Source organism: Myotis brandtii, unplaced genomic scaffold, assembly GCF_000412655.1.
Source record: "Myotis brandtii unplaced genomic scaffold, ASM41265v1 scaffold1875, whole genome shotgun sequence".
NCBI lineage: Eukaryota > Metazoa > Chordata > Mammalia > Chiroptera > Vespertilionidae > Myotis > Myotis brandtii.
In genome coordinates this window covers 1,001,120-1,027,532 of record NW_005356961.1, presented here as the reverse complement: position 1 = coordinate 1,027,532, position 26,413 = coordinate 1,001,120, and the positions used below count along the sequence as shown (strand labels likewise).

At 42.4% G+C, this 26,413-nt stretch overlaps 1 protein-coding gene across 2 annotated transcripts in view; it reads left to right on the top strand.

The window, feature by feature from the left end:
- Positions 1-26,413, top strand: part of SHROOM4 (shroom family member 4) — a 203,453-nt gene that overhangs the window by 144,574 nt on the left and 32,466 nt on the right. For both annotated transcript variants that reach the window (XM_014538267.1, XM_014538268.1), the window contains exons 3-5: positions 14,603-14,737; positions 17,045-19,520; positions 25,588-25,649. In XM_014538267.1, coding sequence (XP_014393753.1) covers positions 14,603-14,737; positions 17,045-19,520; positions 25,588-25,649 — 2,673 coding nt within the window. The remainder of the gene's footprint in view (positions 1-14,602; positions 14,738-17,044; positions 19,521-25,587; positions 25,650-26,413) is intronic.

The following is a 26,413-nucleotide window of genomic DNA, read 5'->3' as shown; positions in this document are numbered from 1 at the left end:
AGTATTGTGGAACTGTGTGAAAATGTGTGAAAAGAACCTCTGAAAGGGAGGTAGCTATAGGGCAGCTGCTTGCCAGCTCATATATTCCCACAACAAGGGGAGCTGTGACCCGAGAATTTTCCTCTTTGTTCTGGGACCTTCCTCACTATGAAGTAGTATGTTCCTGCCCCTGGAGCCTAAATTCTATTTGAGCAGTTTCTCTCTATTATGTACAAAGCCACTGGCAGTTGGAGGGAGGGTCCCAGCCTGCCTTAGAAGACAAGACCCCACATAAGTCAAAGCAGCAGTCAGTAGTTTAAAGAAACCATTTGAAAATCTTCTAGATGTATGGCAGCATTTAGAGGGATGGGTCTCAAACTTGAGCACGCATCAGAATCACTTGGAGAGGGCTTGTTAAAATTCAGATTGCTGCCCCCCCTCCCAGAATTTCAGATTCCCAGAAATTTAGGAGCAAATAAATTTGGTTCAAGCCTTGTGTGATTTACTTCACTTCTCTGACCTGAGTTTCTTCTTTTGTAAAGTAGTTTATAAAGCTGTAGTAAGGAATAAATGGAATGATGTCTGTGGAAGTTCTTTGTGAAGTGTAAACATGGTATACAAATATTAGCAGTTAGATGGCTTCACAATTGGTACTTGCTGCTACTCCGCCCACCAGATTTCCCTGTGCTTTGTACCCTCTCCACCCAACTTTGTCCCAACCAAATCCATCAGGCACCCGGAAAGAAACTAAAGCCAAAAAGGCCCTGAGTAGCAAAAATTATTTTGTTTTCAATTCAATGGGCACAGCCTTGATGCTGACTTTGATTTGACCTCCTTTTTCCTCTGCCTGTGTCCCCTAAACTTGCTCCTTGTTTTTCCAGCCCTGGCAGCCTCACACAGCAAAGAACAGCTCCCAGTGCTAATATTGAGGTAAAAAGTGTCAGATGGAGTTTTTAAAAAATTAGCAGAATAAACAGAGGAAGCCACTGCTAAGCAGGAAAGCATTTGTTGGGGAAAGCATTTTGCTAAGTTGGTGGGCTCTAAGCTGATTTCCTTAAGGGCAACATCCACATGTTTAAAATAGTTAAGTGGAAGTACAAGTATAAATTGCAGATTCCTAACTGAGGAATATGTCAGATAATTCTAACAAACAGTTGCCAGGATACATGATATGTGTATATAGGATGGTGTTCTTTTCTTTGGAAACCTTTTCTCATTCCATGTATTCCATGAGTAATACATAAGGCCCGACCGGTGTGGCTCAGTGGTTGAGAGTCAAACTATGAACCAGGAGGTCATGGTTCGATTCCCAGTCAGAGCACATGCCCGGGTTGTGGGCTCGATTCCCAGTAGGGGGCGTGCAGGTGGCAGCCGTTCAATGACTCTCTCTCATCACTGATGTTTCTCTCTCCCACTCCCTTCTTCTCTGAAATCAATAAAAATATATACTTTTTAAAAGTAATACATGTGCAGGATAAAAAATTTCAAAATTTTAAATAAGTGTAAAATAATTTAAATGACCCTTAATTCTGCTACAGACAGATAAATACCTACTGGTAAGAGTACATTCCATCTAGACTTTGAATATGTATATGCTTGTATATGAATATATGTATATACATTTTTTAAATTGGGCTGGTACTATGTACAGGTTTGTATACACTTTTTTTCACTTATGATTATATCATGAGCCTTTTCTGAGATCATTAAGTAGTCTTCAAAAGCATGGTTTTTAATAGTAGACTATTATTGTCTCATGTAGATGTATAGTTCTTCACCTAATTCTTCCTAAATGTTGGATGGTTAGGCTGTTCTTAATTTTACCATTGTAAGTAACCCTGCAGTGGATGACACTTCATGTACATAAATCAATGTGTGCATCTCTAATTGCTCTCTTAGGATAGGTTCCTAAGAGTGGAAAAACTGGATCAAAGGGTAGGAACCTTTTAAAAACAGATATAATTCATATAACATAAATTAAATACTTTCAAATACATAATTCAGTGGTTTTTAGTATGGTCACAAGGTTGTGCCACCATTACTGCTATCTAATTCCAGGAAAAAAAATGTGGAGTGCTTCACAAATTTGTATGTCATCCTTGTGCGGGGGCCATGCCAATCTTCTCTGTATCATTCAATCTTAGTATATATTGGCTGAAGCAAGAACATTTTTTATGTCTTTTGATAACATGACAGATTTCTGTTCAGCAAATGTGTACCTGTATCCATCCCCACCTCTTTTATTGTTTTGCCTCTTTGATTATGTCTTCTTCCTCTTCCACCTGAACTGTAGCTGTACAGTAGAGATCTGCCACCCACCATCTTTCCTTTGCATACAGTACTGTGGGCAATCACATCTACTGCAATAGCCTTGGCTGCTTGCCTCCTCTCTGTGGATAATGACTACATGGCCATACCCTGTCCTAACCTCTTTCCAGCACTGCAGCCCAGACTCAAGGCTTTTGCTGGGCATGCCTATCTACATAATTTGACAGCACAATAAACAAACTTGTGTCTAAAATCAAACATGTATCCTGAAGCCAGCTCCTGCTTTCCACTTCCCTTTCTAAATTAGTGATAACACCATTCTCGTAGGTGTTTCAGTCATCTTAACTCTTCTTTTTCCTTTGTATTTAATTAGTAGTCCAACCCTGTTGATTCTGTCTTGCATGTTTTCTATCACATTATTCCCTTCTTTTTTTTCCTTTTTCTGATATTTAATAGATTACCTTTTTAATAAAGATGCCAGTTATGGAGTGTTTTGTGAGATGTTATACTTGGACATTTCTTCTTTACTGATCCTTCATTTGGTTGTTTTGGAAAAGAAGATGCCCCCTCTCCCCCCACCTTGGGGATAAGATCTGGTTTTATATTTAACATTTCTGCTTTATATTTGATGTTACTTTGAGTTGCCTCTTTTTCCTGGTGATCATGAACCACCTGCTGTGTTTTCATTTGGAGATTATGTTTCACTGAGTATTTATTATAATTTCAGCTTTAAATATCGCATTTTCATGCATTTAATACATTTAATCCTTACTGTGAAACAGATTAATGGACATTTGGTGTAAAGCTTAGGAACATTAATTTAGTTCACTCTGGTTTATTTAACTGTGTTGCAGTGCTACTGGGGTACACTTTTTCAGGACATGTCTACAAGTTGAGAGAGGATGTCAGATCATAATAGCATGACATTTCATTTTCTCATGCTGCCCAACAGTTTGATAAAGAGCACTCTTAGGGAAAAAAGAAATAATAGTTTTTCATTTCATTTTCAGCTTGATATTCTCATCTCCAGCTTCTAAACTGTCCTGTCATCTGTGTCTGGTACCTTGTTTTGACTCCTCATCCTAACTATAATTTCTTTGTCTGTTCATCATTCCTCTTCCTATTTTTGCTTCTTTGAATATTTTATTCTTTTTTCATTTTTTTAAATTTAAAAAATATGTTGAAAATATTACAGCTGTCCCCCTTTTTTCCCCATTGACCCCCTCCTCCTCATTCCTCTCCCCTCCCCAGACCTTCACCCTGCTAATGTCTGTGTCCATGGATTAAACATATATGCATATAAGTTTTTTGTTGATCTCTTCCCTCCCCCACTTCCCTCTGAGATTCCATAATGTGTTGTATGCTTCCATGTCTCTGGATCTATTTTGTTTGTCAGATTATTTTGTTCATTAGATTCCATACATAAGTGAGATCATGCGATACTTGTCTTTCTCTGGCTTATTTCACTTAACATAATACTCTACAGGTCCCTCCATGCTGTCTCAAAGGGTAAGAGATCCTTCTTTTTTATAGCTGCATAGTATTTCATTGAGTAAATGTACCCTTTTTTAATTAAAAAGAGTTGGTTACAACTTGATAAGGGGCATTCATGAAAAACCTACAACCAAAATCATACTTAATAGTAAAAGACTTAATACTTTCCCTTAAGCTCAAGAACAAGACAAGGATGTCTGCTCTCATCATTTCTAGTCAACATTATACTAGAGATTCTAGCCTGGAATCTCCAAAGGCTTTCTCTTGCCTTTTGGATTATGTAACATAAATGCTTTAACCTGACACTTAAGGGCCACCATGTTCTTGTATCACTCTAATTTTACTTCCTATGTGCCTTGTAGAAACTGTGTGTCCTTCCTACAGCATATTCCTGCTTTCCCCACTCTTGTTTAAACAAAACCTGGCATAACCTCTCCTCCAGTTTTCTATAGTTGAAATTGTACTGAGTCTTCAAAAATTAGCTTGGAGTCTCTATAAAGTCTTCTTTGATTCAACCAGCTTTGCTTTCTCTTTTATTTAACTCTCCTTTTGTTAGCATTTCCTTTATGACATGACATTCTGTTCTGTTTAATGGTTACGTAGGTATTTTTATTTACCCCTATCACACTGTAAATACCTTGAGCACCTTGATTATATTTTCTTGGTTTTGGTGTGTTTCATAGTAACACCACAAGCACCTTAAATGTAGATAGAAGCTTTATAAATGCTAGAATAAAAGAATGGTGAAAACTGCCAACATTTTTTTTTTTAGAACTACTAATGACTCAGTTTCAGGAATGAATTCTGTGCTAAGAAGGAACAAATGCCAGATGACCCAAATATCATGGTTTATTCTTTTCCCTCATTCTCCACATACAACCCATCAAAAAATACTGTCAGCTTTACCTCTTCAAGATACTTAATCAAATTTCTTTTCTTTATGCCTACTGCTTCTTCCCTTGAACAAACCACCATTATCTCTTATCTATAAGAGCTTTTTAAACTGGTTCCCCAGATTCTACTCTTCTCCTACCTAAATCCATCAACCAAGTGAGATCTTCATGAAACTTAGATCGTGGTAGTCCCCTGGTTAACAACCTCTAGTAGTTATTAACTATACTGAGAATAAAATGTAAACTTCTTTCCTTAACTTTGAAAAATTCCATGATCTGGCCTTGGCACTTCCCCAATCTCACCTCCTACTACTGTCCACCTTGCTCATTGTGCTCTAGCTCTGCTGAACGTTGGCCCTTCTTCATTGTCATGTTTGTTCAAGGCAGAATGAGTAGGTAGTCTTGGTTCTACTGGGGTCCTGGCTATTGTTAGTTATTGTCCTACAGCTTCGTGTCTTTAGTAGTGCAGATGGCCAGAAGTAATTCCAAGGGCTTTGAGACTTGACCACAAAACCTTTGTGGATTCTATCTCTCCAATGAAAAGTGGTATCTCCAATAATGAGTTTGAGATTAGTGATATTTGGCTTAAAGGGAGAAGAAATGAAATCTACAATTCCCATATTCTTCTTCCCAAGGAATGCTACAAATATGTCTGCTGGAAACCAGAGCTGGAGGGCAAACATCCTCCATCTTCTTTATCGCTCTTGATATTGGTGTAGGAAATTGAGCATCACAGCAAAATCTGACTCTATGGATGGTTCTCTATGAACCTGCTGTCATTTTCCCTGTGTGCTCCTCTGAAGTCTCCGTCAGCCCTCTTAGCTCTTGTATATACAGGAAAGAGACAAAAACTATCTTCAATTATTCAGTTCTTGACTTGTTCCCCTTACTCCTAGAAGCTGCAAAATATGCAAAATTCCCCTCCTTGCCTTTGGGATAACTGATAAGAAATAGTCTATGATGGGTATGTTTTATCAGACTATGCATAGAAAACCTAGAATATACTCCCCAGCCCATTCTGAAAGGGAATTCCATGTATCGTTTTCCTAAACTCCTAAACATTTTCTAGCCCCTAATATTTGAAAAACTCTCCCACATCATTCATATGGTTGCCTCCTTCCAACCTTCTTTAGAAAAAGATGTGCCCCCATGTTTTAAAGATTCCAATATGAAAATGGAGAAATGAAAACAGAAGGTTAAATGCAAAAGCCCTAACCAGAGGAAGTTATCACTCTCTATTTACAAAGCCAAAAGGCACACCCTGACACACACCACAGCATTTGGGGGAGTCTTTATTTCCACCCCAACATTCCCTTCATTTCCTATTCACTACCCTGGCTTTCTTTTGGTTAGGGATGATTCTTGAGGTGGAAGGTAGAGAAGGGGATCCAGCAGATTTATATGAAAGATCTTGACCTGGCTATTCAAAGGATTGAGTGGAGAGGTGGGAAAGGTGGGAAGGTAGAGCTGGGTAACAAAAGCCCCATCTGCATAAAGTACTCATATCTGAGATGACCCAGATTATAACTTTTCCAGACTGAAAAGAAAGCCATTGTCCTAAAAGTTCTCTTTAAAATTATATATACATACACATGGTTACACATATGCAGAGATACATATGCACACACATACATATACCTACACATATATACAAATAAACATACATGCACAAAGACACATGCACATTTGCACACATATACATATATATTTCCCCTTGGTTGGGTCTGTAGTAAGGATCTCTAGATCACCAGGCTTCAAGTTCCCTTAGCTAACAGTGAGGAGTGAGTGGGCCTTTATAACTCTGTATCCCTCCATGGTAATCAAGCAGGTTTCCCCTCTTCTGTCAGATAAACAAGCCATGTATTGTTCTGTTCACCGGACGGTGTGCACGCTTCCCTTCCTGCTGAGCTGGCCAGAACCAGCTTGGATTCCTTCAAGTGGGGCAGGTGGAATGTGCTATTTGTGGGGAGACTGAAAGAGCCACAAAAAGTAAACAGCTAATCAAGGACACTCTTTTGTGCTTCCCTTGTCTGAACATATTATTTTTTATTGATGAGAGAGAGAGAGAGAGAGAGAGAGAAACATCGATGTTAGAGAAAAACATCAATCAGTTGCCTCCCAAATGTGCCTTAACCAGGGATCGAACCTGCCGCCTTTCAGTGTAGGGATTATGCTCCAACCAACTGAGCCACACAAGCCAGGGCTCTAAACACTTTCAAAAAAGGAAAGACCCTGCAGTAGGTTATAGGCCAGACATCCTGACTAAGCACAACCTCAAGCAACAGGGGCCATATTGTTCCTCTTGCCCTAGAGTAGGGCAGAGTCATGAGTCTCTTTCTGCTTGCCCCTTACCTGTCCCCCTAGGTCTCTCCTGAGAGGTCTGCTGGGAGCCAGGCTCAGAAATAGTTAGTGATATCTGAAGATATTGAGTTGACAGCCTACTAACACAGTTAGAGATTGACTCCTTCCAGAATTGGTTCTCATCTCTCCTCTTACCTCTCCCAACAGTCTTTATAAGGACTCTTCTGGGAGCTAGCTTTTGGCTTATCTGCTACTTCTAAGCCTGCATGTGCCTACCCCCAGTGCACCCATGCCCACTTCTTATCCTCTGAGTTCTTAGAAAATAAGCAGTCATCTTTACCTACCTAGGAGGCTATACCTAGTCATGTTATCTGGATCTCAGCTCTGCTAAGTGAGAGGGTGCCCCTTTTATTCCCACCCTGTCTTCTAGCCTCTTTCCCAAATCCCACACTGGCCAAACTGCTCACATTTCTCTCTTATCTTTCCTTGTCGAAGAATTTCTCAAGTATATGCTGTTCGTGCCCTCCTGCCTATCCTATCACCTCTTCTGGTGACTACCCAAATAATTCTCCCACCCCACCTCCCTACCCCAGCCAGTCCAATAAACATGCTTGTGCCACTAGTCCTAATTTCTTCAGCCTCCCTGGCTACTGACAGGGTCAGACTGCTATCAAACTCATTGCTCTTTATTTTGTTAGGAAGTGGGGATCAAAAGCGCTTTTATAGGCTGGGTTACTGAGTGGAAGAGGGAAGGTACTTGGCGACCAGAAGATTATGGAAGGCTGGACACCCAGGACTGAGTAATGACATTAGAAGAGACTGTTTATCCTGATCTTTGTCTTTTCATGGCAGGGTTTATTCCCTAGTGTACTGCTAATGGTATTGTATTCCTTAGTGTGTTGTCAAAGTGTGATTATCATACCTGCAGCATTAGCATACTGTAGAGCTTGTTAGAAGTTCAAAATCTGGAGCCTACTCTAGACCTATTGAATTAGAATCTGCATTTTAACAAGATGCCCAGGTGATAAGTATGCCCACTAAAGTTTGAAAAGCTCTATTCTAGAGTACTAGGTTTGGCTTTTGTATCTTCTCTGAACTAATTCTTTTTCTTTCATCTTCATTAGGATTAAAGAAGTTGTTCCTCTTGCTACTAATGGTATCTTGCCTATTATTATTTTGAGTAGACGATAATAGTAATAAAATATTCTGTTTACTAAATGTCTACAGATGAGTAAATTGAGGTTCTGCAACATGCTCAAGGCCAAACTTGTCAAGGCCACACCAGATCCATATGCCCACAAAAATCTCCAAACTTTACCTATATAGTACTTATAACTACTGAAGGAGTGTCTATAGACTTACTTGAATGATACCTGCCTTTTGTGGAATAAACATCAACCCAGACTTCCCTAGGAGGTACAGAGGGAAGAGAGGGGAAGTGGCCTCTAACCTCCAGGAATGATTTCCCCAGAGAGGAAAGGCCCTAGCATATTTCTTGTCCTGTGGAGCTCACGTAAGCCCCTTCAGGAGCCAGAATTTGCTGGAATTGGGACCAGAGGTCAAAGGAAACTGGAGTGGGAATCAGGAAGATTATGAAGGGAAATCCCCAAGAGAAACTAAATTCTGATGCCTGAGATTGGGCTTAGAGTGTGCAACAAACTCATGTGGGGCTATTCTGGGTTCTGGCTATTGCACAGGTCAGTGAGGACATCATTTGAAGCTCCAGCCTTAGGCCTATGACTATTACATAATGTCATGCTACAGCTAGAAGGGTTATTGGTGATGGTGGAGTCCAACGTTTTATTTTGCAGAGAGTAAATAGAAGCTCAGAGTGGGGAGTGAGTTGCCAGAGGTCAGAGCAAATTCATGGCAGCGCTAGGGATGCTAACCCCGAGTGCCACTCTTCTGGATGTGGAGTCTCTGGTGTGAAATAGAGTTTTCTTTGGGTCAGCTCAGGTGCTCATAGGAAGCACAGACCTTGTAAATATGGCCCAGAATGGCTTATGAGTCTTTATATCTCAGCAGGACCTTCACCTTGGGAAAATCTCTAGGTCACATACCCCCAGTTGTGTAAAATCAGCTGTAATGCTACTTGCTCTTCTTGTCCTAGAAGCTACTAGGCCTGGATGATCTGGGATTTGCTTTTCTGGGGCCCAAAGGACCTGCAGAGATGGCTGGGTGGGGTCAACTCAGTCCAGGAAGTACAGGAATTCTTTTAAGTGTATGTGTCTGGGGTATTTTTCTCTCTCAGTTACGTGTATTTTTAAAAATTCTTTTTAGACACCGCTTTATCTTTCCCAAACATCATTTCCTTGCTCCTTTCCTGAGTTCTAGCAGTGGCTGGGGGCCCAGCTTCCTTATTGGCCTCTAAGCTGTGGAAGGGGGCGGGCCAGGGCGCAGAGAAGGCTGGAATCAGGAACAGGGGGGCTGTTTATGCTACTGGAACTGCCCTTCATCCTTCCCTTTGCCACCAGGGTGCTGGCTGGTTTCTTGAGCAGGGTCTTCATTCCTATTGAGTTCTTGACACTGGCTTTCATTCACTAAGGCTGTGGCTACATCTAGGGCCAACCAGGCTACTGGTCATACCTTGCCTTCAGTACCACTCTTTTCTGTTCTTGGAACCTGGACCTGGCTGTGCCTGGGCCCCTTGGATCACACTCAGGAGGTCTTAACTGGAAGGCAGATGGCTCTCAGCTAAGGGAGGATCCAACTTGCTAAAAGAAGTCCTAGGGGCTGGCTGAAAGGATTGTTGATGAGCATCTGAGCTGATTGGATACCCAGCTCTCTCCTAAGCCATCTCCCCACCCTGGGCAACTATCCTGGTAGGTACAACTAGTAGCCATGGCTACCATGGCTGCTGTCTCTCTCCCTACTTCTGCTTTCTTTCTTCAGTATCCCTTATTTTTTGCTTCTAAGTAAGGAGTTTTGGGGGTAATAAATGAGGGGGCGTGTGTTTGATGTTAGTCCTGAGCCATCCTTAGAAGAAAGGGATAGTTGCCTCCATAACTAGGCCTAGAGCTACCTGGCTAGTGGTTGGCATTTTCTTACCTCTCTGCTTATTTCTCCTCATCCCACTTCCCCACTGCCTAAAGAAGGTATGGGTTAAACTCTAGGACTACTGGTTTCCTTTTCTATCTGCTTCTTGTTTTAAATATATATTTTTATTGATTTCAGAGAGGAAGGAAGAGTGAGAGAGATAGAAACATCAATGATGAGAATCACTGATCAGCTGCCTTCTGCACGCCCCACACTGGGAAGAGAGCCTGCAACCCAGGCATGTGCCCCGACTGACCGGGAATCAAACCTTGACCTCCTGGTTCATAGGTTGATGCTCAACCACTGAGCTAGGCCTGCTAGGCCTGATTGCTTCTTGAGGGAATGGCTAGGAGATGCCTCAGGTATACAAGCTTTTTGAGACAGATTGCTCTTTGAGGAAGAGTAGTTGTGTGGTATCCTAGAAAGGGCTGAAGTATCTGAGCCTCATTAACAACTGCTGGTGACTAGCTGTGTGCTCTTAGCAAAAGCAATTCAGCTCTCTGGGTTTTTGTTTTCTAATCTGTAAAGAGGGGATAATAATAGCTCTTATAGATAAGGTTGGAGTGAGGATTGAATCAGCTAATGCATGCAAAGTGCACATCTTAAACATGGCAGACGGATCACGAGAATTCTCGCTTCATATTACACAGTGTTTTACAAAGTATCATAATTTAAAAAGATATTAGCTTGTAAGAACATGTAATAAATAACTTCAAAAAGCAATGGGTATTTAATTTTAAAGCGTGCCTTTAACATTTATGTAAAACGTTTTTTGTACTCATGCAATAAAAACTTATCTGGCCACTGGGTAAAGCTAGCAATAAAACTACTGGTCCGCAATGTGTTAAGTATTCAATAAATCGTCCCTGTTGTTACTTTTTAAATTTCATAGTATTTCAGGTACTATGCTGAGTGATTTTACATATGGGACTTCATCCACACTACAACTCCTGAGTAAGGGATGGTTATCTTCCCCATTTTACAGATAAAGAGTCTACAACTCAGAGAAGTGATTTGCCCAAAGTCACAGCTAGGATGGGAATGTAAGTGTAGACCATATAGACTCTTCAGGAATAATTATAGGCCAAGTATTAGACTCTCTATATAGTTTCCTCTCCTTTCCCAAACTATGGCTAGAAGATTCCAGCTGTGGCTACAGATCCTCTGTTGGGATTTTCTTTCCCCAGCTTATATTTTCCCCCAAGTGGTCCCAAAGCCCCCACTGCCTTGTTTATGTATACATTGGGATTTTTTCCTCATTGCTGGAAAAGCCCTAAAGAGAGTAGGGGCCTTTTATTTTCCAAAATGAAGCAAGGGAGTGGTACAGCAGAACTATGACAGTGGATGGACAAATCTGGGTGGGAGTACTCTTGAATCATTAAGACAAGTCTGAGCTGATAACCTTTATTATAGTACATATTTATTGACAACTTGCTATGCATCAAAGTCTGTTCCAGATGCTTTGAGAATATTATCTAATCCCTACAATAATCTAGCCAGGTAAGGATTATTGTTCCCTTTCTCAGATAAGAAAAGAGCTCTGAAGCTCAAATGGGTTACGTGATTTGCATAGAATCACACATCCAAAGTGGTCGAGTTAAGATATGAACCTAGAAAAAAAGGGCACATCTATAATACGTTCAACAATAAAGATAATTTTTAAAAAAAGATATTAACCTAGATCTGTCTCACTTATTTTTGCCTCATTGCCTATGGACTTGGTATAGTTGGTAGGATGAGACTAACATATATGAAATAATGATGAGCAATATAAAACAGATTATTATTAGGGACTAAATTGTGAGTACTAAATTACTAAGGGCAAGCTCCTTGAAGGAAATGGCACTTGAGCAGTACCTTGAAGAACAGTTGGAATTTAGATTAACAAAATGGGAGGGGGCATTCTAGGCAAAGGGAACAGTCATAGTAATAACTAAAATTGGTTGGGGGCTTACCAGACCCTGTTCTAAGCAGTTGGCATGCATTGTCTCATTTGATCTTTACAAACCCCATTAATTAGATACTATTATCCCCATTTTACTGCCATGGCAACTAGAGCTCTGAGAAGTGAAGTCACATAGCTAAAGCAACAGAGCTAATAAGTGTTGGAAGTAGGACTCAAACCAAGGTGGTTCAAGTCCAGAGCTTGTGCTAGGTTCTACTGGAAAACCATCAGCAAAGGCACAAAGCTGGTTGCAGAGTGTGACTGGAGCAGAGATATGAGAGATTGGATTGGGTGGGTAAAGACAGCTTTGAAAGTCTGATCCAGTTTATATTTAATGCAGGATAGAGTAAGAAATAGGGAGCCAGTGAAGATTCTTGAATATGAGAGTGCTAGAATTCAGTTGGTGTTTGACATGATATGATCTAAAACTAGTGACCGGAGGTGAAACCAGGGGAGACTGGCTGGCAGATTGACATAACATTTTGAATGTAAATTGTTAAGGGCCTGGACTAGAACAGGAGATGTTGATGGTAGGTTATGTGTAGGAGAATTGTGATTATGTGGAATAGTCTCAGTGAGAATGGAGAGAGAGAGACACACACACAGAGAGAGGCTCAAAGCCAGAGAAAAAGAAGACTCTGTAGAACTCAATAAGTAATTTGACAGTTGGGGAGAAGGTGGTTTTAAGACTGACTGCTAATCTTTTAAACCCTGGACTCAGAAGGACTTCAGGAATCTTAGATGTGGATGAATAGCCCAAAATGAGAGAGGTTCCCTGTTCTCCACTGTGTCCTCAGTGCTTAGTGGTACCGTACATAGTTGGTACACAATACATACTAGTACATAGTATTTCTGTGAGATACCTTATAAGTAGTTGTTAATGAATGACTACTGGGTACAGAAGCTGGGGAGATTTCTAGCATCAGGGCTTTGTGTATGAGCATGCCCCCAGCTCTCCCTCCCAAACCCTGCCCAGGGCTTTCTTGAGCCTTCAGCCTCCCTGCTGTGTACTCTGAAATCCATAACAGAACAATGTGGTTAAATGTGGGAGCCTCACCTGGCTTTCATCCCCATAAATCTTAGTCACCGCTGCTGACCTGTGTGACTCTGGTTCCTGACCTTTGACAAACAGCTTCCCCTGCCCTTCCTTTTACACCTCCTTGTCTGTGTCTGGCATGTTACCACTCAACCCATGCTTTTCCCACCAAGGCCATTCTCCTCAGAATTATATTTTTAGGCCTTAGCCCTCTAGAGCCTTGCACTGCTTGGATTTTCTGTGTTTCCACTGAATTAGCCCACTGTGTAACAAGCTTCTGAAAACAGGGTCCCTTACCTTAGTCAACTCTAAACCCTTAGTATCTAGTATGGTTCTGTGGAAGAGAATTATAGACCAAGTAAATAAGCTATCATTCATTTACCTCTCAGTCATCTACTAACTTATCACCTGTTTCTCCTCCTCTGTCATTCATCTCTATCATCTAGTTCTCTTAACTATGTATTTCTCTATAATCATTCTCATGATTTTCTCCTTTCTGTCATTTGTTTTTCTTTGTATTATCTTTCCCTCTTATCTCTATCATCTACCTGGCCCTTCCAATTCCTTCCTTCCTTCCTTCCCTCCCACCCTCCCTCCCTTCGTTCCTCTCTCCCTCTCCTTATCCTCCCCCTCCTCCCTTTGTCCCTCTATCATTCTCTCTCTCATCAATCTTTTCTTTATCTTCTGGCACTACCCATGCCCCATGTGTGCTCTTTTCTGTACTATTCTTATCCTCATCCAAGTGTGGAATTTATTCATATGAAATATATCAGAGGACAGGGATTGGTCCTGTTTAAGCCAATGAATTCAGGAGTTATTGCTTCAGCTTCCAGCACCAGACAGACCCTGTGGTTGCATCCAGAACCTTGGCCTCAGACCTGTTTCTCTTATTCACCCCTAACCTGCTGAGCAGAAATCTCCTGTCAGCCTAGCATGCACCTTTCACCACATTATTCTATTTTCCCTGGCAGGAGTTGGGGTCCTTTGTACCATTTTTCTACATTCTCAGGTGCCTCACCTCTTATCCTTTACTCTCTCAAGGCCTTTAACCACTCTTTATTTGAATAACTCTGTCTTGTTCACTAATCTATAACTCTCAAGGGCAAAGACTATATTTGATTCATGTCTGTGTCACCAGAGCTATAAACAGATGGTATACAGTAAACATACAACAAATTCTTATCAAATGAATAAGCAAAGGTTGGAGAATTTGAAGCCCAGTGTTGTTCTAACTTCGCAATCACTGGCTTATTCCTTTCTTAGAGAAAATTGGGAAGATTGACCAGATTGATTTTTTTCCTCAAAGACAACTTAGGGTAGAGTCATTGTTCGTTGGTCAGCAACACTCATTTATTCCACAAATATTTACTGAGCATCTACTATGTGTTTGGTATCGCTATACATGCTTGGGATACACCTATGAACACAATAGCTGTGTGAAGCTAACATTTTGTTTCTCCAGGGATCACCCTTGGGATGAAAGAGATTTGAGTACTAGGAGCTGAAGAGGACCATTAATATTCCTATGCCAACTCCTTGCAAGATGTTGTACTTCATTTTAGGGAAAAAAGGGGTGGGGGCGGAAGCTGCTTGGGAAGTGATTTCAGCTCTGGTTCTCTAAGCTGACTTCCTGTCCCTTTCTTGCTGTAGGAGAAACGCCCCTGTCAGTAGGCCGCACTCATGGCATGTGGCCAAGCTGCTGGAGGGATGCCCTGAAGCGGCTACCACCATGCATGTCCCTTCTGAAGCCTTCAGCTTGTCCTGGCATTCCGGCTGCAACACAAGGTGAGTTTGGAACTCTCCTCTCAAGGTGGTCTGGAGGGTAGGTAATGTGATCACTCCTTCTTCTCTGATCTAGTACCTTTTGGATGTTATAGAGCCCAGAGTGCTATAATGGAAAATGCAATGGGAGTCCAATCTGCATTCTAGTCCTAGTCTGCTGCTAATTCTGTAACTTTGGGCCAGTCCCATTCTTTCTGGAAAATGTTTCCTTGAAATACTTAACTTACTTGGCTTTGGAGACACATTTCCCTGCTTTTCATATGTTTCACCGGCTGCTCCCTTGCAGTCTCTTTCCATGGTTCTTCCTCACCTCTTCTTAATGGAGGAGGGCTTCAGGGCTCAGTTCTGCTTCTCTTCCCTGTCTACAGTGACTCACTGGCAATCTCATCCAATGTTCATCAGCTCTGTCACCGAGCCAAAAACCTTCAGAATGTGATCTCCTTGAATAATAGGGTCTACCTGCAGTGAGTATCTCTCAATGCAGAGAGTGTGGTATAGTCTGTTGTTGAAACAATTTCCCATAAGAGGTAGACAACTATTTCAGCAAGCTCAGAGCCAGTAAAGCTGCTGGCCTTAGCTGCATTTTCCCTCCCACAACAAGATCGTCCAAGAAGGGATTTCTGTTGAAGAGGTTCAGGGAAACTCAAGGTTGAGTTGGCTCCCACTCAGTGACTTTACTTGGCATTGGAAGCCATAGGCTTAGTGCAGAGCCAGAGGCAATTTTGTTCTAGAAGAATACACAGAAACACATTTTGAGCTTGGTTCCTGTTGGAGTGGGGGTGTGGTTGTTTTGAGCAGGAAGGGTGGTGGGGTGGGTAGCAGGTCCCCTTGCCAACAAAGAATTAAAAGATTCTAGTCCAGAGGTCAAGGGAACAGAGTGGTTAAGGGGCAGTGCAGGGAACAAGAATTATGGGAGGCTGATCTGAAAGTCTCATGAGCTCCTGCCACTACTCAGCTCTGGCTTTTTGAACTGTGGCCTTTCTGAGAGCAGCTTGCAACCTTTGTGGTTCTAGTCATAGGAGTTACTGGCATGACTTGGCTCAATTTGGCTTTGTGTGTGGGAAATCATATTTAAAATTCAAGACTGTGTCTGACCCTAGTCCCTTTACTTGGTCTCCCCAGTTTGCCTTTATCATGGAGAATGAGGGCAGCATCATGGTCAGGGGCGACTATACTATCAATATTAGTAAAGAGGATGCTGATAACAATAGTCATGGAAATAGCAATCAAGAGAGCAGCAGCTACCATGTATTGAACTTTTGCTAGGTGCCCAGGCTGTGACAAGAGCTTTCCATTTATTCTCTAATTTTACTCACAAAGCAACCTACTGATTCAGATATTACTATAGTCCCATTTAACAGATGGTATAAGTAGAAGAGCTAAGACAATGGACTTACAGAGGCCTGGGTTCCAATTCTAGCTCTGCTTCTTTAGTAGCTTTGTGAGGCTGTCACTTGACTTGACCTCTTGAAGCTTCAGTTTTCTTAATTGTAAAATGCAGATGATTTCTTGCCTTAAGTTTGAAATGTGACACTCTAAAGTGCCTGGCACATCGTAGGTCCTTGGTAAATGGTCAGGATTACTATTGTCAAGAAAAAAACAGAGATGTCTCAATTCCAGCCCTGTCTGGGCCACATGCTAGAACTGAGTGATCTTCTGAAAAAATAACCTCCTAAAAATCACTTCCTTTGCAGGGCTTGCTTTATACCAGTGGTTCTCAAAGGTGTGGTCCCTGGACCAACAGCACCAGTATCATCTGGCAACTTGTTAGAAGCAAAAATTCTCAGGATTTATCCAGACCTAAAACTTTGGGGATGAGGTCCAGTAACCTGTGTTTTGATATTCTCTCCTCGTGATTCTGATGCATGCTCAAATTTGAGAGCCACTGATTTTCAAAATGGGTTTTCTGAAATTGAATCAGACCTTTAAGGCCCCTCTCTAATGTTAATAATCTGTGATTGTATCTCCTGGCAGAGAGCCCCACGCTGACTCCCTGGGAACAGTGACAGGTCAGAAGCAATTCTAGATTCACTGACATCAAGCAGAACATAACCCCCAATGGAGACCTCACATTTTTAGTCTTTGGGATCTTGCCCCATCCTTCTTCCATATGCTGGCTTCTCTCCCATTTTATCACATCACCATAGCACCCCAGTGTCCACCTCTTTCCCTTACTTCCTTTCTTGCTGTATCTCACTTTCATTGGTGGCATAGGTGCCTCTGGGTTGTCTTGCCTTCTTCCATGGCAGGGCTGGCCACAGTGGGAAAGGGATTTGGCAATTTGGCTAACTAATGCCCTGTGTCTTACAGTGACGTGTGTGTGCAGTGGTGTCCACTCTCCCGGCACTGCAGCACTGAGAAAAGCAGCTCCATTGGCAGCATGGAGAGCCTGGAACAACCAGGCCAAGCCACCTATGAGGGTCACCTCTTGCCCATTGACCAGAACATGTACCCTAACCAGCGTGACTCAGCCTACAGCTCCTTCTCGGCCAGCTCAAATGCCTCTGACTGTGCCCTTCCCCTTAGGCCAGAGGAACCAGCCTCTACAGACTGCATCATGCAAGGCCCAGCGTTAACTAAGACCCCTAATGGCAGACCTAATGTGGCTGAGACCTCAGGAGGTAGTCGGCGCACCAATGGGGGCCAGCTGACTTCCAGCTCCCAGATGTCATCCCGCCCACAGGAGGTCCACCACTCAGGGCCTGCCAAGGCCGCCAAGGGCCCACCACAACCTCCAGTGAGGCGAGACAGTCTTCAGGCCTCCAGAGCCCAGCTCCTCAATGGAGAGCAGCGCAGGGCTTCTGAGCCTATGGACTCTTTGCAACAGAAGGAGAAACCAAGCCTAGATACTGAGCTATGCCCAAGGAATCCTCACAGGTTCTGCTGCCTTAGTGGACAAGACCAAGTGACAAACGAGGGCCATCAGAATTGTGAGCTCAGCCAACCTCCTGAATCCAGTCAACAGGGCTCTGAGCACTTACTGATGGAGGCCTCAAGCAAAGCTGTTGGATTTCAAAAATCATATGATTCCAGCCCACCCAGCAAGGCTTCAGCAGAGATAGCTAAGAGTTCTTCTTTTGGCAGCCCTCCACACCTCACAGGACCCACAGGCCATCGCCATAGTGCCCCTGAACAGCTGCTTGCATCCCACTTGCAGCATATGCACCTTGATACTAGGGGTAGGCAGGGGATGGAGCTCCCAACTGGACAGGATGGGCATGAGTGGACTCTGTCCCCATTGCATAGCAGCCACACAGGAAAGAAAAGTCCATGTCCCCCTATAGGAGGAACCCAGGACCAGCCCAGCAAAGAGAGAAAGACCAGGCCAGTGGATGATAGGCCTATGGGTTCGGGACACCAGAGGTCAAGCAGCTCCCCTCATGAAGAAGCTGATGGACATCCTCCAGAAAGACGTTTTCAGGATCCAAACAGAGTAAATAGAGCAGGCAATGAATTGCCCAGCCAGCAGCCCTCTGCCTCTGGATCTCTTGTTCAACAAACCAGGGACTGTTCTTCAACCACTAAAGTAGCTGGCACCACAGAGGCAACTGAAGAAGGGGACAACGAGCCCAAGGAGTGTAGCCGGGTGGGTGGTAGGCGAAATGGAGGGACCCGGGGACGCTCAATCCAAAACCGACGGAAGAGTGAGCGTTTTGCTACCAACCTACGGAATGAAATTCAGAGGAGGAAGGCCCAGCTCCATAAAAGCAAGAGTCCCTTATCACAGCTGTGTGACACTAAGGAGCAAGTGGAAGAGGCCGAGGAGCCCCTAGAAAGTCCTCTACTTCCTGCCTCTAATTCACCTTTGCTGCCTTCATATAAAAAACCACCTAGCCCCAGAGATAAGCTCTTTAACAAGAACATTATGCTTAGGGCTAGGTCTTCAGAGTGCCTCAGCCAAGCCCCTGAGAGCCATGAATCTAGGATAGGCTTGGAGGGCCGAATGAGCCCTAGCCAGAGGCCTGGCCAGTCCTCTTTGGGTCTGAACACCTGGTGGAAAGCATCTGATTCATCCTCTTCAGACTCTGAGAAAACAAGTGTTCACCGTGGAGTCTGTGGAGGTCATTGGAGATGGTCTCCAGAGCACAACCTGCAGCCGCATGTGGCACTAGCCACAGAAAGCTCTTCCAGCCCAGGAGATAACAAGGAATTGAAGGCTTCTACTGCCCAAGCTGGGGAGGAAGCCATCCTCTTGCCCTTTGCAGACAGAAGAAAGTTCTTTGAAGAGAATAGCAAATCCCTATCTACATCTCATTTGCCAGGTTTAACCACTCATAGTAATAAAACTTTTACCCAGAGACCAAAACCTATAGACCAAAATTTCCAGCCAAAGAGCTCCAGCTATAGGGAATTGAGGCGCCATCCCATGGACCAATCATATCATTCCACAGACCAACAATATCATGCCACAGACCAATCATATCATTTCATGTCATCCCTTCAGTCAGAAACTCCTACTTACTCAGAATGTTTTGCAAGCAAAGGACTAGAACAATCCATGTGTTGTAAGCCACTGCACTGTGGTGATTTTGATTACCACAGGACCTGCTCTTACTCCTGCAGTGTCCAGGGAGCTGTAGTACATGACCCTTGCATTTATTGTTCTGGGGAGATCTGCCCTGCTTTGCGAAAGAGAAATATGATGCCAAACTGCTACAACTGCCGGTGCCACCACCACCAATGCATTCGGTGTTCAGCTTGCTATCATAATCCCCAGCACAGTACCCTCGAGGACAGCAGCTTGGCACCTGGCAACGCTTGGAAACCCAGGAAGCCAACAGTGCAGGTGAGGACTTGGTACTTGCATGGGTGAGCTTCACTATTCTCTTTCTAAGGAGAAAGCAAGGTGAATCATTTGAAAACAATTGTAATTTCTTAAAACGATATAGTCTTGGCTCCACCATATGGTAGTTTACTAACCTTGGGCATGACACTCAGCTATCAAAATTGCAATTACCTCATCTTTAGAGTTAGAATAAAATAACTTTTGCTTCCTGAAATGGACCAAACTTGGATTTATACCCTGGCTGTATAATTGGTATTTGAGTGACCTTAAGCAAGTCATTCAACCACCAAAATTGGCAGTTATGTGATTTTTAAAGGGACAAATGAATTTTTATCTCATAAAATGCCAAGTACTAAATAAAGTCTTATTACCTCATCACCAAAGTGGAGTTTCCTAATGGCTGCCTCATAAATCAGTTGTGAGGATCAAATGAGATTGTGTATATAGAGTGTCAGAGCAGTACTTGATACAAAACAGCATAGATTCCATTTCCTGCTTTAAAACTATTTGGAGCTCCAAAATTTGCAAATGGTCCCCCAGGCTTTGCTTTTAGGGATCTGATCTGTCTGGTTTTCTAAAGGACAAATCCTTCCCCCTCTTCTCCAATTTCTTTCTCTGTCAGAGACCCAGGTTTAGACTGGCTGTTGCTATACCTGGTTATGACCTATCGCCCTAACATAAGCTACCACCATCTCCCAAGGTATTTCTGGGAGGACCCCCCTAAGTCTTTACCAGCTCACTGCCAGATTCCTTCTCCGTGGCTTTCTTAGTGCCACCTTTTGGCTGATGCATTCAAACCAGAAGTTAATTCCTGTGTTGAACTGTTGCTGCATAGGCAATTGCTTCTGAATGACTTGGTGTATGAAATTGCTCAATACATATTCTTTGAATAAAGGAACCTTAGATATGAAAGAAGCCTTACACAGAAGAATATATACTCTGTTATTCCTTTTATATAAAGTACTAAAACAGCTATTCTATGGAAAATAATTCAAAACAGTGGTTTCCTATGGGAGGTGGCACAGAGATTGACTGGGAAAAGGCATGAGGGAATTTTGTTGGATGATGATAATATTCTATATCTTGATAAGAGTTTGAGTTACACAGGTGTATACATTCATAAGAACTCAACAAATGTACACTTAATATTTGTGCACTTCACTAGAAGTAAATTTTGCCTTAAAATATTATAAACAAATATGGAACTTTATTTAATGATATTTATGCTGAAGTTTTTGAAGTCTATTGGTTCTCTTACTTTAAAGTTTCCAGCATACAAATGTTGCACATATTTTGTTATATTTATCCCTAAGATTTTATGTTTTTGATGCTATTGTAAATAGTATTGTTTTCTTAATGTCAAGTTAAAATTCTTAGTTACTATTATATAGAAATACAATTCAATCATATGTATTGGCCTTGTATCCTGTAAACTTTTCAAACTCACTTAGTGGTCTTGATACTATGGTAAATTTTTAAACATTTTTCTACATAGATAGTCATATCACTGCAAGTGGAAATAATTTTAAATATGTCCACTGTGTATGTCTTTTCTAGGGGAGAGGGGGAACTTATTGCACTGTCTAGGACCTCCAATACATGGTTTAATAGAGGTGGTGAGAGTAGATATTGCTGCTTTGTTTCCGGTCTTTCAGTGTTGTGATGTTAGCTATCAAGTTTTTTAAAATATGTTTTTTATTGATTTTTAGATAGAGAGGAAGGGAGAGGGATAGAGAAATAGAAACATCCATGAGACAGGAACATCATTGATGGGCTGTGTCCTGCACGCCTCCTACTGGGGATCGAGCCTGCAACCTGGGCATGTACCTTGACCAGGAATCAAACCCTGACCTCCTAGTTCCTGGGTCAATGCTCAACCACTGAGGCACACTGGTGGGCCTAGCTGTAGGTTTTTGTAAATGTCCTTTATCAGGTTGAGGAAGTTCCTTTTTATTCCTAGTTTAATGAGAGCTTTTATCAGGAGTCTACTGAAATGGTGAATTACATTGATTTTTGAAACAAGAACCAGCCTAGTATTACCCACTTGGTCAGGACATATTATTCACGTTGTTACTAGATTTGATTTTTTCATAGTTTAAGGATTTTTTAATTAAAATTTTTAATGTTGACATTATTACAGGAGCTTCCCTCCTCCCCTCTTTGCCCACCTCCACCCTCTCCTGTCTCCCCCTTCCTTGGCCTTCACCAAATTTTTGTCTGTGTCCATGGGGTATGCATATTTGTTCTTTAGCTATTTCATTCACCTTCTTTATTCAGTCATCTCCGCACCCCTCTCCCCTTGGGCACAGGCCAGTCTGTTCCATGTATTCAGGCTTCTGATTCCATTTTGTTCGTTTGTTTATTTTGTTCATTGGAGTCCATGTATTAGTGAGATTATATGATATTTGTCTCTCTCTGACTGGCTTATTTCACTTAGCATAATACTCTCCAGGTCCCTCCATGCTGTTCCAAATGGTAAGACTTCCTTATTTTTTACAGCTGCATAGTATTCCATTGTGTAAATGTACCACAACTTTTTTATCCACTCATCTACTGATAGGTGCTTGGGCTGTTTACAGATTTTGACTATTGTAAATAATACTGCTACATGAGGATGCATATATTCTTTCTGATTGGTGTTTTGGGATGCTTCGGATATATTCCCAGAAGTGGGATCACTGGGTCAAAGGCAGGATTTTTGTGTCTATGTTTATCAAAGATTATAGTCTATAGTAATCTTATAATGTCATTGTCTGGTTTTTATGCCAGGTGCTGGCCTTACCAAATGAGCTAGGAGGCATGCCTTCCTCTTCCATGTTCAGGAAGAGTTTGTATAGAATTGGCATTATTCCTTCCTTAAATGTTAGATAAAATTCATTATCAAAGCCTTCTGGGTCTGGAGTTTTCTTTGTGGAAAGGTTTTTAAACTACAAATTCAATGTCTTTAATAGGGTCATTAGGTTGTCTGTTTCTTTTTATATGAGTTTTGGTAGTTTGTCTTGCAAGGAATTTGTCTATTTCATTTAAGCTTTTAATTTTATGGGGATAAAGTTGTTTGTAAGAATTTGAAATACATAAGGAATTTAAGATAGGATGGTGGATGGATAGAAGAGTGAATAGAGAAATTTGTGATTAGGCAAATATGGTAAAATATTAATTGTAGAATCTAGGTGGTGGATACATGTGTGTTAATTGGAAACTTGTTCAACTCTCTGTATGCTTGAAAATATCCATAATAACATATTGAAAAAAAGGAGAGGAAATATAAAATAATGGTTTAGGGGCACTGATGCTGGAATCAGACTGCCAAGGTTCAAATTTTTAAGTTTTCCAACTTTAAAAATGGAGGTAATAATGGTACCTACTTCACAAGTTGGTTTTGAGGTTTAAATGATGTAGCTTGTGTATGGCACTTGGAACAGTAACTGCCAGATAGTAATCATCTTATAAGTGTGAGTTATTATTTTTTAAAATAAAGGGAGAGATTGGCTTAGCTTGAGAAACTGTTTGCTAAAAGAAGAACCTGCAAATAGACAATAGAGAAAGGGGACTGAAGTTGGAGGGTGGCAGGGGGTTAAGAAGATGATAGCTACAGAAATGTCAGCCCAGGGCCAATAACTCTGTAAAGGAAGGAGGTGAAATTTTCAGGTTGTATCTATTGGCAGCAGCAATGCAGGCCTCCTTTTGCACTCTGAGGGAGGGACACATTGAGTTCCTAATGCTTGTTAGACTAGCTAAACAGGTCTGCTTATACACTAGCCTTTCAGACATGTGTATAACCATCTAAGAGCCACTTCATGCTCATTTTTACCCCAGCCACCTGAACACACCCTGCCCCCAGACATGAGTAAGCTTATAGCATGGATTAGAATACCCCAGCTCACACGACTAAGGTAGTTGTGATGGTGGCTATGTGAAGTAGGGCTGATGTCCTCCTTATGGCCCCTGGAAGATGTTCAAGAGGTAATTGGCTCCTGTTTTGTGCTGTTAAGGGAACTAAAATCAGTACACACATCCCTCACACTTCATGCCAGTTAGTTTTCCATATATTCTGAGGTTATTTCATTTAACAATTGTATGAGATAAGTTATAATAGGATCCCATTTTACAGCTGAGGAAACTGAGGCTCAGAGGGATCACACATCAAGCAAGTGGCAAAGCCAGGATCTGAACAATTATAACTGACATTTGAGTGTCTACTGTGCACCAGGTATGGCTTTAGGCACTTTACATGTATCAACTCATGCAGTCCTCAAAGTAATCAAGAAATAGGTAATGTTATTATCACAACCACACCATTAAATAACTGGGGGAAATGATATTTTTAAAAGTTGTGTATTTTGCCTGAGGTCACATAGCTAGTAAAGGGCAAGTGTGGGACTTGAATCCATATAGTTTAGCTTCAGGGCCAAACTCCTAATTGACTTACACTGTTTCTCCATAGGCTGATTGCAAAGCCCAGGCTCTATCCAGTAGGGCAGGACACCTTCTAGTAATATATCTTCCATTGGGGCAGCAAGTCCTCACCACAGTCAGTTCCCATCTGCACCAAGCCATGGGGTGACTACCTCTTTAGTTCAAAGGATGTGGGCAATTTATAGCAACCTAAGTGGCTCAGGAAAAAAAGTAAATCTATGAGGGAGGTTGGGAGTTGGGACAGGACTTTGTTTGGTTTGGCCACTGCTATTTACTGAGCACTTCCCATAGGGCCAGACAGGGCATGGACAGGAAATCCTGGCTCCCACTGTGGCTGAGCAAGTAATATGTCTTTGAGGGCAGGGACATCTCACAAGGGTGTCAAGGCAGAGTCTGAAATCTAACAAGTGGTTAGAGCTGCTCTACCATGACACGCTCCAGGCAGGGACTGCTCTGATCCTGTAAAAGCTGAGTAACCTCATCCTCTCCATGGCACTCAACATCCAGAGTTTCCTATTTGCTGAGCACTTTGCTAGGCTTTATCTATGCAGATCCCACTTTATTCCCACTACTGGGAACCCAGCAAGGCTAGATAGCATAGTCCTTATTTGCCAGAGGGGAATCTGAGGTTTACGGAAGTGACATAGTTCCTCTCAAATAGCACAACTATTAAGTATCTTAGCCAGTATGACTGACACCAGATGTCTTAGTCCAAAAAGGGAGTAATTTTTTGTTTTATTGGGGCAAAGGTAATAAAACTTTGAATGGGACTAATAATAGCATTAGAGAAAAAGGGAATTTGGAACATCACTGAGGTTTAGGAATACCTGTGCATTCCCATTGGGCTAAGCTCTGGGTTGCTAGATAGAAGGTACTGAAAGCAAAACCAGGGAGAATGTCAAAGGCAAATTTGCATTAGGTTTGGAGCTAGAATAGGAAGGGAGGGACATTTTTATAAATGGCACACATGGAGAGGGGACAGAGTTGTTTTGGCAAAGCCCTTAAGGAAAAAAAAATACCCAGGGTGAAGAATGTACTCCTGTAATGTGGGGAACATGGCACCCAGCATTCAGGCTCCCCAGAGGTAAGCCCACTTCATCCCCTGCCAGTGGATCTGGGAGGAGGAAGGGCCCTTGCAGTGTGCTGGAATGCACGATCTCCCTCTGCCTCACTCTGGGAAAGGGTTGTAGCAGCAAGAGCTAATTTAGGCCTCAAAGCCCCCTCAAGGGTCAGGGCTTCCGAGAAGATACTTTCTATGTTGGTAGAGTAAAAGGAGAGAGCAGGTTCACCAGGTAGAACAAACAAAAATACCTCCTTTATAAGAGCCAGAGCAAACAGCAAACATGCTAAACTGGTTTTAAACGTGGTTTGGGAGGGGAGTGGAGAAAGAGAGGGAAACACCGAGTTTCTAGACTACATTGTCAAGATCCCTAAGTGCTCTCTTGGTCTCTGCATGCCCCCAGCAGCTCAGCAGGCCTCCTTATAGAAGGGCAGCCCTCCAGGTACATATTTCTCTACCTGCATGGGAGAGTAGAAGGAACCATCCGGGGGACCTGGCCAGGGACAGGTTTCTGAACTCTTCACATTTTTTAGGCCATCTAGATACCTGACTGCTCAGAGCTCCCTAACTTATCAGAATTTTGCTTTGCAGGAATTTCCTGGGGACAAATGGAAACCAGTAACAGGAAACAGGAAGACCAGCCAGTCAGGGAGGTAAGTGGCTGCTCAGGGTGTTGGGGTGAGTTGCTACCTCTGAGTTTTCTATAGAAATGGTAAGGTCTTCTGTTTGCTCAGTTTTCTTTGAGGAACCTGGTTTGGAGTTTACATAGATGTCATCCAGCCTGGCCCCAGGCAGCTGGGCTACAGACCAAACTGATTGCTAGAACATTTTGTAATACACAGTGGTCAGGCAGGATTGTGGAACGTTGTGCCTATCGTCTTAAGGACCTGAGGCAGGCCTTCCCAGGCACAAGGACATATGGGACCAGACTGTGCTGAAATACATGAGAAGGCATAAATTATGCCTACCCCTCCAGTGGTCATCAGGCAGTTGGAGGGGGCAGAGAGGAGGTAAGACTGTCTTGCTACTGCTGTGCCTTTGTCTCAGAGTTGTTGGAGGTACTTGTTTCTTGGGTTCTGCCACCTTTATTTTTATAGGGCTTGTTGAGAACTTAAGGTCTGCCCATTAAAAGTCCAAGGGCAGCCCGGTCAGAATGGCTCAGTGGTTGAGTGTCGACCTATGAACCTGGAGATCCTGGTTCAATTCCCGGTCAGGGCACATGCCCAGGTTGCACGCTCAATCCCCAGTGTGGGGCATGCAGGAGGCAGTTGATCAATGATTCTATCTCATCATTGATGTTTCTATCTCTCTCTCCTCCCTTCCTCTCTGAAATAAATATATATATTTTTTAAAAGTCCAAGGGCAGATCATGCTAACAATAGATTAGAAGTCCTGAAAGAAGGAGCATTTTTACAAA